Source organism: Schistocerca americana, chromosome 7 (assembly GCF_021461395.2).
Source record: "Schistocerca americana isolate TAMUIC-IGC-003095 chromosome 7, iqSchAmer2.1, whole genome shotgun sequence".
Classification (NCBI taxonomy): domain Eukaryota; kingdom Metazoa; phylum Arthropoda; class Insecta; order Orthoptera; family Acrididae; genus Schistocerca; species Schistocerca americana.
This window is the reverse complement of record NC_060125.1, coordinates 238,852,335-238,864,755: the sequence shown is the minus strand read 5'-3', so window position 1 is coordinate 238,864,755 and position 12,421 is coordinate 238,852,335. Positions and strand designations below refer to the sequence as shown.

The following is a 12,421-nucleotide window of genomic DNA, read 5'->3' as shown; positions in this document are numbered from 1 at the left end:
AGTTGGAACGCATCACCTCTTTATAGAGTTCAAAGCAGCTTATGATAGCATAAATAGAGAGCAGTTATATCAAGCTCTAGATGAACTGGGAATCTAGAAAGTTGGTAAGGCTGGTGAGAATGACAATGAGCGAAACACAAGGTAGTGTAAGAATAGAGGGAATGATGTCCAACACATTGAGTATTAAAAATGGAGTGGGACAAGGGGATGCATTGGCATGCCTTCTCTTTAATGCCACCCTGGAGAAGGTGATGAGAAACCTTCTGAACAGAGGAACGATCTTCTATAAATCGGTGCAGATACTGGCCTACACAGATGACACAGATATAATAGCAACAACACAAAAAGCAATGGAAGAGACATTTATAGCTCTTGAACAGGCCAGTAGGAACAGGGGGTTAATTATTAATGAACAAAAAACAAAATATATGGCAGCTGGAAAAGCACATAGAAAAAATATGCCAAATGCAATAACAGTGGGCAATTATACATTTGAGAGAGTTGAACATTTCAAGTATTTGGGTTCGACAGTTACACATCTAAATGATACCTTCTTTGAAATTAAGCGCAGAGATTAATACTGGCCAACAGAGTCTATTTTGCCATAACAAGACTTCTATCCTCAAGGCTCCTGACTCGTACTATGAAATTAACTATGTGTAAATCACTTATACGACCAGTGCTTACATATGCCTCTGAAGCCTGGACATTAACAAGTAAATATATTGAAACACTGGATGCATTTGAAAGAAAGGTACTTAGACAAATTATCGGCCCAATCTGTGAAAGAGGAAGATGGAGGAGGAGATACAACCATGAGTTGTATACCATATACAAAGACCAACCCATCAGAAGGATAGTGAAATCATCCTGACTGAGGTGGGCGGGACTTGTGGCTCACATGAATGATACAGAAGTACCAAAAAGAATATTAGAAGGAAAGCCAGGAGGGCAGAGAGGACGTGGTCGACCAAGAGCCAGATGGGAAGATGGAGTAATCGAAGATCTTAGGAAGATGGGCTATAGAAACTGGAGAGTATTGGCAAAGGACCACGAGAGATGGAAGGAAATTGTAGAAGAGGCCAAGGCTCATCATGAGCTGTAGAGCCAAGAAAGAAGAAGAAGAAGAAGAAGAAGAAAAGTATTGGTTTCAATTTTGTTTTAGTCTCGGGTAATAGTGGGTTATGAAGGGGGCACTCCTTTGTAGCTGTTTCTTGAGGCTGGTGGGAGGATTGTGGGTGTGAGGGGAAATGGCACAGGAGATCTGTTTGCAGACTAGGTTTGGGCAATAGTGCCTGTCTGTGAGGCCTTGGTGAGACCCTCAGCACAATGGGCAAGAGATTTCTTCTCACTGCAGATATGCCGTTGCCAGGTGATCAGGATGTGAAGGAAGGATTTTTTGGTGTGAAAATGATGACAGCTGTCAAAATGCAGGCATTGTTGGTAGTTTAATGCGGCCAGAGGTGTGGATGGAGCCATCAAAGAGGAGGAGGTTAACATCCAGGAAGGTGGCATGCTGAGCTGAGGAGGATCAGGTGAAGCGGGAAACAAGGTGTTGAGGTTGTGAATGAATGAAGGTGTCACAGTCCTGAGTCCAAATTATGAAAATATCATCAATGAATGTGAACCAAATTAGAGGTTTGGCATTTGGGAGACTAGAAAAGTCTCCTAGATGGCCCATAAACAGGCTGGCATAGGAGGGTGCCATGCGGGTGCCCATGGTTGTGCCGCAGATTTGTTTGTATACCTCCACTCCAAAGGAGAAGTAGTTGTGAGTTAGTATCAAGTTAGTAAGATGTATTAGGAATGAAGTAGTGGGCATGGAACCTGAACAATGTTGGGAAAGGTAAGACATGGGCATGAAAGATGTTGGTGTATAGGGAGGGAGCATTGTCAGTGATGAGTAGGGATCCAGAAGATAAAGGGGTGAGAATGGAGGAGAGCTGGTGAAGAAAGTGGTTGATGTCTTTGATGTTGGACCTCCTACTCTCTGATGGCTCCATCCACACCTCTGTCCACATTACATTTATCAACTACCAACACTACCTGCATTTTGACAGCTGTCATTTCTTCCACCCAAAATATCCCTCCCATACAATGTGGCTAGATGGGGTGGCGTACCTGCAGAGGCAAGAACTCCCTTGCCCAGTATGCTGAGGGTCTCCTGTGCCATTATCCTCAGATTCCCAATGCTCCCACAACCATCAAGAACCAGCTACAAAGGACCGCCCCCTTCATCATCCATTACTGTCCCAGCTGGAACAACTGCATCCTACCCAGGGCTTTGATTGCACATCATCATGCACTAAATGAGGGACATCCTACCCAAGACGCTTCTCACCCCTCCTAAAGTGGTGTTCCTTCACCCACCCAATCTACATAGCATCCTAGCCCACCCCTGTTCCACTCCCAATCCCTTTGCCACAGGGATTGTATCCATATGAAAGAACCAGCACTTCCTAATACAGTCCTCTTGCAGACTTATCCTATCCCATCAATGGCAAGGCCACCTGTGAAAGCAGCCATTTCATATACTAGCTCTGCTGCAGTCATTGCACAGCTTTTTATATTGCTATGATTACCAACCAGCTATCCACCAGGGTAAAGAGTGACTGCCAAACTGTGGCCAACAGCTTGCTTACAATGGCTGCCTCACTACTCAAGCCCTTTGGATCCTCCCCTCCACCACCAGTTTTTATGGGAATTATTTTTACAACACGTTCTCTATCCCGAAAATAACCCATCCTCAACCTTCGGTAACCTGTTGCCAACAGTTTCCCTCTTCTCTGTACTATGACCACCTCCCTTTTCTCATCTCCCACCCTCTTTGTGTGCCACCCTCTGACAATGCACCCACCTATCTTTCCCTTTCCCTACTCCTATCCATTTTCATTCCCTACTCGCCCCCCCCCCCCCCCCCCTTTCCCATCACCTCCCGCCTCCCTGCCCATCAGCTTCCCAATGCTGTGCCTGTTGGTAGTCCAGTCCTTGCACACTCCACCAGACAGTGCTCTTCTCTCCCGCCACTGATACCCTGCCTTCCCCAGCCCCCTCCAGATTGCTGCTTCCATTCTATGTGACAGCTGCATTCACGTTCGAGCTGCCAGAGAAGCTGATCACGTGTGCGTGAAGTGTGCTTGCTTGCATGGATAAACGTCCGTGTGCTTCCTTTTATGATGAAGGCTTTGGGCAAATGTTAATGTGTAAGTGTCTTTACATTGCACGTGTCTGCAACTCAGTGTATCATATTTACATTAAGTAACAATCTATCTTTTCCTTATATTGATGATATTCCAACCTGGAGTTTCCATTGCTTGAATTTTGAAAATTTACACATTGATTTTTTTCTGATTTTTGCCCTGAGCTAACAGAGCTTTCTTTGCAGGGTGTGTGCTTGTCAGTGTACTGTGTACTGATAATGGAACTTTGGATATGCGTTGTCAAACATTTTTTCTTGATGGCAGAATTTGATATTCTCATCCTGCAGGAGCAGGATCAACAAATACCACTTGCGCAACAGCAGCAATCTCAGCAGGAGCAGCAACAGCAGCAGCAGCAAGGTCCAGGAGGCACTATTCAAGATTGTCAGGCAGCTGGAGGTCCTGGTCCTCAACAGCCGCCAATTGATAACATGGAAGTTGGTCAACAGGAAACCCAAGAAATGCAAGAAAAGTCCCAACTTGAGGTAAACGCTATATTGAAAGCAATTTTAAGAATATTAATCAGAGAATGTCTCTGTTCATCTCATCTGCTTTCTTTAATTTATAAAGTTAGTGTGTATTTGATTATTTCCTTTGGTATTCTTTAATAGTACAGTGAGGCAACAAAAATAATAATTTAAAAAATTTCCAATTTTCACTAATCGTTATGATTAAATTGTGTTACTGAGTTATTCTTAGAGATGGTTATTCATATATACAAGTTTCAACTGGATGCAACCTAAATTAAAACAATTTCAACAGTCAAATGTAACTATATTGTTCCAAAGATATTTTCAAGTCTCAAAGATCTACGATGTATATATGCAGACTGAACCAGTGAATGAAAAGTCTAGGTAGTTTATCCTCCTGAAATTAATGAACTTGTAATTACATCCAGAAAGTTGGTAAAAATCTGTCTTACTAGTGTACCTAATCAACTTTAGGGAATGCAGTGCTATCTGTTGTTTCTGAAAAGTTAAGATGTTAGAAATAATATATTCAGTCTTGCTGTATGTATCCATTTCATCAGGTTTCTTGTGGTCTGATGCCTTATTTATTGATATTAGAGCAGGGTCAGATTCCAAACTTCCGAGACATCATATTTCAAATAGGGAACATAGTGTACACGAGTTACTAACACAACCATAGGCAACATTTAGTAACGGGCCAATTACATCCTTTAAGACAACGAACACAAGATAAACCATTATGGTATATATAAAAAAAAACCACACATAAAAATGCAAAATATTTCTATCAGCTAGTAAAATGAAATTAACAGAACAAGTGTGGGAACGAGGAGTTTTTGGGAAGGGACAAACTAAAAAAAGTTAAGCTTATTCCAAAGCAACAAAAAAATTGAAAAGTAATGGAGACAAATTTCTCTAGAATAAACTGAATGAAAAAATACAGAAAAAATGAAGTTGGAATTGAATAATGCAATTGACCTATTTAGGTCAAATGAAGACTATGATGCCCGACACACTCTTACAAAACAAAAAGATAATCAGAAAATGACACCTCTACATCTACATGGATACTCTGCAAATGACATTTAAGTGCCTTGCAGAGGGTTCATAAAACCACCTTCACAGTAATTCCCTACTGTTCCAATCTTATACAGCACACAGATAAAATGAACACCTGTATCTTTCCATGCGAGCTCTGATTAGCCTCATTTTATTATGATAATCATTTCTCACCGAGTAGATTGGTGTCGACAAAATATTTTAGCATTCGAAGGAGAAAGTTGGTGATAGAAATTTCGTGAGAAGATTCCACTGCAGCGAAAAACGCCTTTGTGTTACTGATGTCCACCCCAAATCCTGTATCACTTCAGTGACACTCTCTCCCCTATTTCACAATAATACAAAACGTGCTGCCCTTCTTTGGACTTTCTTGATGTCAATCCTATTTGGTAAGGATCCCTTACTGCATAGCAGTATTCTATAAGAGGACGGACAAATGCAATGTAGGCAGTCTCTTTAGTAGATCTGTTACATTTTCTAAGTGTTGTGCCAGTAAAAGGCAATCTTCGGTTAGCCTTCCGCACAACATCTCCTATGTGTTCCTTCCAGTTTAAGTTGTTTGTAAATGTAATACCTAGGTATTTCGTTGAATTTACAGCCTTTAGATTTGACTGATTTATAGTGTAATTGAAGTTTAACAGATTTCTTTTAGCACTCATGTAGATGATGGCACACTTTTCATTACTTAGTGTCAATTGCCAATTTTTGCACCATCTTTTCTAAATTGTGTTGCAATTTGTTTTGATCTTCTAATGACTTTAGCAGTCAATAAATGACAGCATCATCTGCAAACAACTTAAGACAGCTGCTCACATTGTCTCCTAAATTGTTCATATAGATAAGGAACAGCAAAGGGCCTGTAGCATGATCTTGGGGAATGCCAGAAATCCCTCCTGTTTTATTTGATGATTTTACTATGGACTGTGACCTCTCTGACAGGAAATCATGAATCCAGTTACATAACTGAGATGATATTCCATAAGTATGCAATTTCTCTACAAGCTGCCTGTGTGGTACCATGTCCAAAGCCTTCTGGAAATCTAGAAATATGAAATCAGTTAATCCCTTGTCAATAGCACTCAACACTTCATGTGAGTAAAGAGATAGTTGTGTTTCACAAGAATGAAGTTTTCTAAATCTGTGTTGACTGTGTGTCAATAGACCGTTCTCTTCGAGGTAATGCATAATGTTCGAACATGATACATGTTCCAAAATCCTGCTGCATATTGACATTAATGACATGGGCCTGTAATTTAGTGGGTTACTCCTGCTATCTTTCTAGGATATTGGTGTGACCTGTGCAACTTTCCAGTCTTCGGGTATGGATCTTTCTTGGGGCGAACGGTTGTATATGATTGTCAAGTATGGAGCTATTGCGTCAGCATACTCTGAAATTTTCCAGAGTAGACCGAATAAAAAATTCAAATACAGACAGTGGAATAAAATTTTTGTTTGACCTATGTAGCTCAAATGTTAACAGTGATACTGAACAATGAAAACCAGTGTTGCAGTTTTCATTGGGCCTATATGACTGAAGCACATACATTGAGACCAGAAATAGCCTGTCCATATGAAGGTAGCCAAACGCAAAATTGAAAACCATCAATCACTGCAAATAAATTTCCAGTCCACAAACAAAACACAAGATCAGAATGAGTAAAAAATATTATAAAAATTAATTTCTAATTGTAGTCAGCTCCAAAGAAGGTCTCTTTTACTTTATAAATAATTGTTTAGGTAATATTTGAAAACTGTTGGAGTACATTGAGAAAGTTCAAAGAAGAGTAGCACATTTTGTATTATTGCAAAATGAAGGAGAGAGTGTCACTGACATGATACAGGATTTGGGGTGGACATCATTAAAACAAAGGTGTTTTTCGTTGCACTGGAATCTACTCACAAAATTTCAATCACCAGTGAGTGTAATTAGAACTTACTGATTGTGTTTGAATTCTCAATCTTTTTTGTGGTCCTTAATGATATGAACATAATAATGAATTAAATGTTTTGAGTCATTCCACATCCATGCATTAGCATGCAAAATTAGATGTATGGAATATGCTTGGCTGCACCTGGGGTGTGAGTTGTGCAGATATCATCCATCTGCTCTGTACCCATTGATTGCTGAAGTCTGGTGGGTGCTTCAGAAGAGTGGGAAGTACATCTTTGATATTTAAGGATATGAGAGCTGTACCAAAAGTTTTTAATAGCTCATAAACCATAAGTCTGGCAACATTGGGATTATTTCAGTTTGAAAGAGCATTATTTCTCAACCTTTGAGCATGTGCTGAGTGGTTCCCCCACCACTGGATTTCAAACCATGCTGTGAACGGTGATTGAAGATGCAGGCAGTACTGAGTCTAACATAGTGGATCTGGCACTCTGCAATTTTCATGAAGTGATTTATTATGACTACAAAAGAAGTTCAATACTGAGGGTGCTCCTCTATGGTACATGTTTTTGTTGGGTGTCCCCCTTCTGGGATCACTGTGGGAAACTGGTTTCATGCATTTTCAAGAGGTTGGGAATCTCTTGAAGATGAACCTCTTCCCGATCACCAGTGATGGCAGTGACCCAAGAAAACATTGATACTGTGAGGAAAATGACCCTCATTACACATTTTGACATTGAAGGGACCCTAAATATTGGATCTGTTGCAGTACACACCATCATTTGTCATCATTTCAGCTTAACCTAAAGATGTACCCGTTGGATACCACATTCCCATACATTAGCCAAAAAATATGCAAGGATGGATTGGTATCCCTGTATGTTTGAAAAATTTTACAACGGGTGTGCCAGAGGCACTTGTAATACTGTCACAGATGACAAGACACATTGTGCCATTATGACCTCAAAACGAAGAGGCAGTCTCAGTATGATGCTTTCCAGGTGAGGAACCACCCACAAAAGCTCAGAAATAGGAGTTCTGGAAAGAATTTGGTTGCTACCTTCTTCACGAAGATGTCTCATCTCACTTAAGTGACCATGGACACATGTCACATAGCAATGCTGAGTCTTATGTGATTTAATGTCTGCCAAAAGTCTTGGCCACACAGAGGCCACAACAACCAAAGTTGAAGAGTGGATACCTTCTTCTGCATGACAACAATGCTCAGCGCACATGGCTGCCAGAACAATGGATTTCTTGGGTAAGGAAAGCACGTGAGTGTTCACCGCCCTGGCTCAGTGTGATTTCTTCGTGTTCCCAAAGATAAAGGAAAAAGTTATAGGCAGCTTCTTTCATCTGATTAAGAGGATATTGAAGTATACATAAGTGCTCTAAGTGACTTCCATAAATAAGCTTGGACTGAGACATTTTTTAAGTAGTTTCAAAGGGTAGAAAAATGTATCCACACATAATACAAAATGTATGTATGTAGATTCCACATCTCCTCCTAAACCACTGGACTAACTTCAGCCAAACTTAGTATGGAAATCACTTACTGTCTGTAAAGAATCATTGTGGGATAAGAACCACCTACCCAACAAAGAGGCAGGGGAGAAAAAGGATTGTAGCCCACGACATGCAAATTCCCATGCTTTAGTCATCCAGTAATTGAGAATGAGAGCACTTAGTGACATGCAGCAAACTTTACATATAATTTCAGACCTTTACAAAACTTTTTAATGCTGACAACCCCAATAAAATTATGAAAGAAAAAAAGTTTATCACTTACACATTTTTGCTACTCAAGCAGCAAAGCTGCCTCATGAAGCACAATGTTTTAACTTATTACTTCTTTACTACTAATTATATTTGCAACACGTTTTGCTGACTGTTTTCACATATTCAGTTGCTGACTGTTTTTCAAATATTCAGTCGGCTTCTCAAGAAAGTGTACACCATAATTTTAAATGTAACACCCTCAGCAATATCTCTGGTAGTGCTCTTGAATCTGTAATTCATGGGCTTTTGCAAAGTGTTTAGATGAACAGTGTGTGAGTTGAATTTTTTGTTTTGTAGATTGCAGTTTAAAATGAGTGCAAAATATCTGAAGCATCACAAGGCAGTGTTCCATGTAAATTATCCAAAGGTACCAAAGCTTTCATACGGAGCCGCTTCTAAAATTCTTAGAAAGTCAAAGAATTTGTCGCAAAGTGAGTCAAATTATATTTAGAGGTTGGAAACTTCTATGATTTACCAGAGAGAAGATTAATGTGGACAACAACAAAAACTCAGGACAATTACAGCCAATTTAAATACTGAAAAAATATGCAATATTTATCAAAATTACCTCTGACATCCTTAAGAAGTTATTTGGTTTGAATGAGGCAAAGTTGATGCTCCAAGAGGATAGTGATCTGAAACATCATAGCAGTTTCTTACAGCATGGAAACAAGACAATGGGGTGTGTCCATGATTGATGCTAAGATGAAGCTTAAAGGTACTTTAAAGGAGCTGTTATATAAAATCAGGGCAGTATGGAGATCGTTACCAAGAGAATATTCAGAAAATCTTGTGGAAAGCATGCCAAAAAGGTGCCAACCTGTAACTGATAATGGCAGTGATTGGATTATTAGTTAATTGTGCAGTTAGTAACAACATGTATTTTCTTGTAAACATGTATTTATAATAGTGTCTTTTATTTCGTACACATAATGGTGTCCACTTTCTTATGGAACTGACTGTACCACTGAATGTACCAGCAAAATTATATCATTGTATGACACACAGTTCAGGAGATACATCAGATTTTGTGATACATGAAAACCTGCCATGTCATGCATGACTTTTAACTTATTACTTCTTTACTACTAACTCTGTTTACAACATAGGCAATAGCCACATACCATTGGATGTACCTGCAAAATTAAATCAGTGCACCACATGTGGTTCAGGAGACTGGTGTCATAAACATTGAGCTGCATGAAAAAGAAACTGCAGGGTTTAATTCGCTATGTACAGATGAAATATGTGTAATATATGTTAGATACATGTGAAATGTATTTGACATGTGCACATGTGGGCAAAGCCATGGATAAAAGCCCATCTTAAACCCTTCAAACAATTTCAGTGAAATTTGGTACATATGCTAGTTGTGATATGGAAAGAAATACTGTGGGGGAGAGAACCACCAGCCTCCTATTGGGATGAGTGTGATAACATGGAGAGAGATAGGAGAAAGGGGAAATGGACAGAAAAAAGAAAAGAGTAGTAGATGGACAGAGACAGGGGAGGGAGAGAGAGCGCGGGGAGGGGAGAAGATGAACAAAGGGAGGGGAGAAGGAGATGGACAGAGAAAGGGAAGAGGAGAAGATAAACAAGTAGAGAGGGCAGGAGGTGTGGGACAGAGTGGGGGGGGGGGGGGGGGGGGGGAATGGATGGAGGTGATGGACAGAGAGGGGTGAAGGAGGATATGGACAGAGAGGGGCAGAAAGAGGAGATGGACTGATAGAAAATTGGAATAAATACATACCCGGGCAATGCCAGGTACTCTGCTAATTTAAATAAAAAAGTCTGGATTTCTGTTAAAAACTTTTAGCATAACCCTAATATTTAGAAAGGGCATCCAAATTATTCTCATGGAAGATTCCATTTAATCTAAGTGGATTGACTCTCACAGCTTCTTGGGGTTGGCCTTAATACAGCCACTTACTGCAGCACTACCTTGAGCACATCACTCTTGGACTAGTCACTTAACATCTTTGTTCTCAGTAGATGTGATGCTGCACTAGATGCTTTCTGAGAGTTGAGACTCTTGCATAGAGACTTTACAGACAGACAATATTCTGCCCAGATACCCCAGAATCAGATTTGTCATACAATTTCTTATAGAACAAAGACTTTGCCATTGTGCACAAGCCAATTTGTCAGCACTCCTGTCATTGCACAAACCTTGAAACACTCAGTCACATTCTTTGCCAGTGCTTAAAAGTAATATTTGTTGTACTCTGAGATGAAGGATACCCTCATCTCCTTACCACCCAATGTACACAATAAACTAGTCCATTCCTTAGCCATTCCTGATTCCAATTAATTTCCCCATGAACCATGGACCTTGCCGTTGGTGGGGAGGCTTGCGTGCCTCAGCGATACAGATAGCCGTACCGTAGGTGCAACCACAACGGAGGGGTATCTGTTGAGAGGCCAGACAAACGTGTGGTTCCTGAAGAGGGGTAGCAGCCTTTTCAGTAGTTGCAGGGGCAACAGTCTGGATGATTGACTGACCTGGCCTTGTAACACTAACCAAAACGGCCTTGCTGTGCTGGTACTGCGAACGGCTGAAAGCAAGGGGAAACTACTGCCGTAATTTTTCCCAAGGGCATGCAGCTTTACTGTATGGTTAAATGATGATGGCGTCCTCTTGGGTAAAATATTCCGGAGGTAAAATAGTCCCCCATTCGGATCTCCGGAGGGGACTACTCGAAATGACGTCATTATCAGGAGAAAGAAAACTGGCGTTCTATGGATCGGAGCGTGGAATGTCAGATCCCTTAATCGAGCAGGTAGGTTAGAAAATTTAAAAAGGGAAATGGATAGGTTAAAGTTAGATATAGTGGGAATTAGTAAAGTTCGGTGGCAGGATGAACAAGACTTTTGGTCAGGCAAATACAGGGTTATAAATACAAAATCAAATAGGGGTAATGCAGGAGTAGGTTTAATAATGAATAAAAAAATAGGAGTGCGGGTAAGCTACTACAAACAGCATAGTGAACACATTATTGTGGCCAAGATAGACACGAAGCCCACGCCTACCACAGTAGTACAAGTTTATATGCCAACTAGCTATGCAGATGACGAAGAAATTGAAGAAATGTATGATGAAATAAAAGAAATTATGCAGATAGTGAAGGGAGACAAAAATTTAATAGTCATGGGTGACTGGAATTCGGTAGTAGGAAAAGGGAGAGAAGGAAACATAGTAGGTGAATATGGATTGGGGGGAAGAAACGAAAGAGGAAGCCGCCTGGTAGAATTTTGCACAGAGCACAACTTAATCATAGCTAACACTTGGTTCAAGAATCATAAAAGAAGGTTGTATACATGGAAGAAACCCGGAGATACTGACGGGTTTCAGATAGATTATACAATGGTAAGACAGAGATTTAGGGACCAGGTTTTAAATTGTAAGACATTACCAGAGGCAGATGTGGACTCTGACCACAATCTATTGGTTATGAACTGTAGATTAAAACTGAAGAAACTGCAAAAAGGTGGTAATTTAAGGAGGTGGGAACTGGATAAACTGAAAGAACCAGAGGTTTTACAGAGTTTCAACGAGAGCATAAGGGAACAATTGACAGGAATGGGGGAAAGAAATACAGTAGAAGAAGAATGGGTAGCTTTGAGGGATGATGTAGTGAAGGCAGCAGAGGATCAAGTAGGTGAAAAGTCGAGGGCTAGTAGAAATCCTTGGGTAACAGAAGAAATATTGAATTTAATTGATGGAAGGAGAAAATATAAAAATGCAGTAAATGAAGCAGGCAAAAAGGAATACAATCGTCTCAAAAATGAGATTGACAGGAAGTGAAAAATGGCTAAGCAGGGATGGCTAGAGGACAATTGTAAGGATGTAGAGGCTTGTCTCACCAGAGGTAAGATAGATACTGCCTACAGGAAAATTAAAGAGACCATTGGAGAAAAGAGAACCACTTGTATGAATATCAAGAGCTCAGATGGAAACCCAGTTCTAAGCAAAAAAGGGAAAGCAGAAAGGTGGAAGGAGTATATAGAGGGTCTATACAAGG

General features: G+C 40.3%; 1 protein-coding gene across 1 annotated transcript in view; it reads left to right on the top strand.

Annotated features, from left to right (window-relative positions):
• LOC124622498 (protein PTOV1 homolog) overlaps positions 1-12,421 on the top strand; it is a 319,275-nt gene that overhangs the window by 263,685 nt on the left and 43,169 nt on the right. Inside the window, exon 10 of the mRNA XM_047148215.1 lies at positions 3,488-3,685. Within this exon, the coding sequence (XP_047004171.1) occupies positions 3,488-3,685 (198 nt within the window). The remainder of the gene's footprint in view (positions 1-3,487; positions 3,686-12,421) is intronic.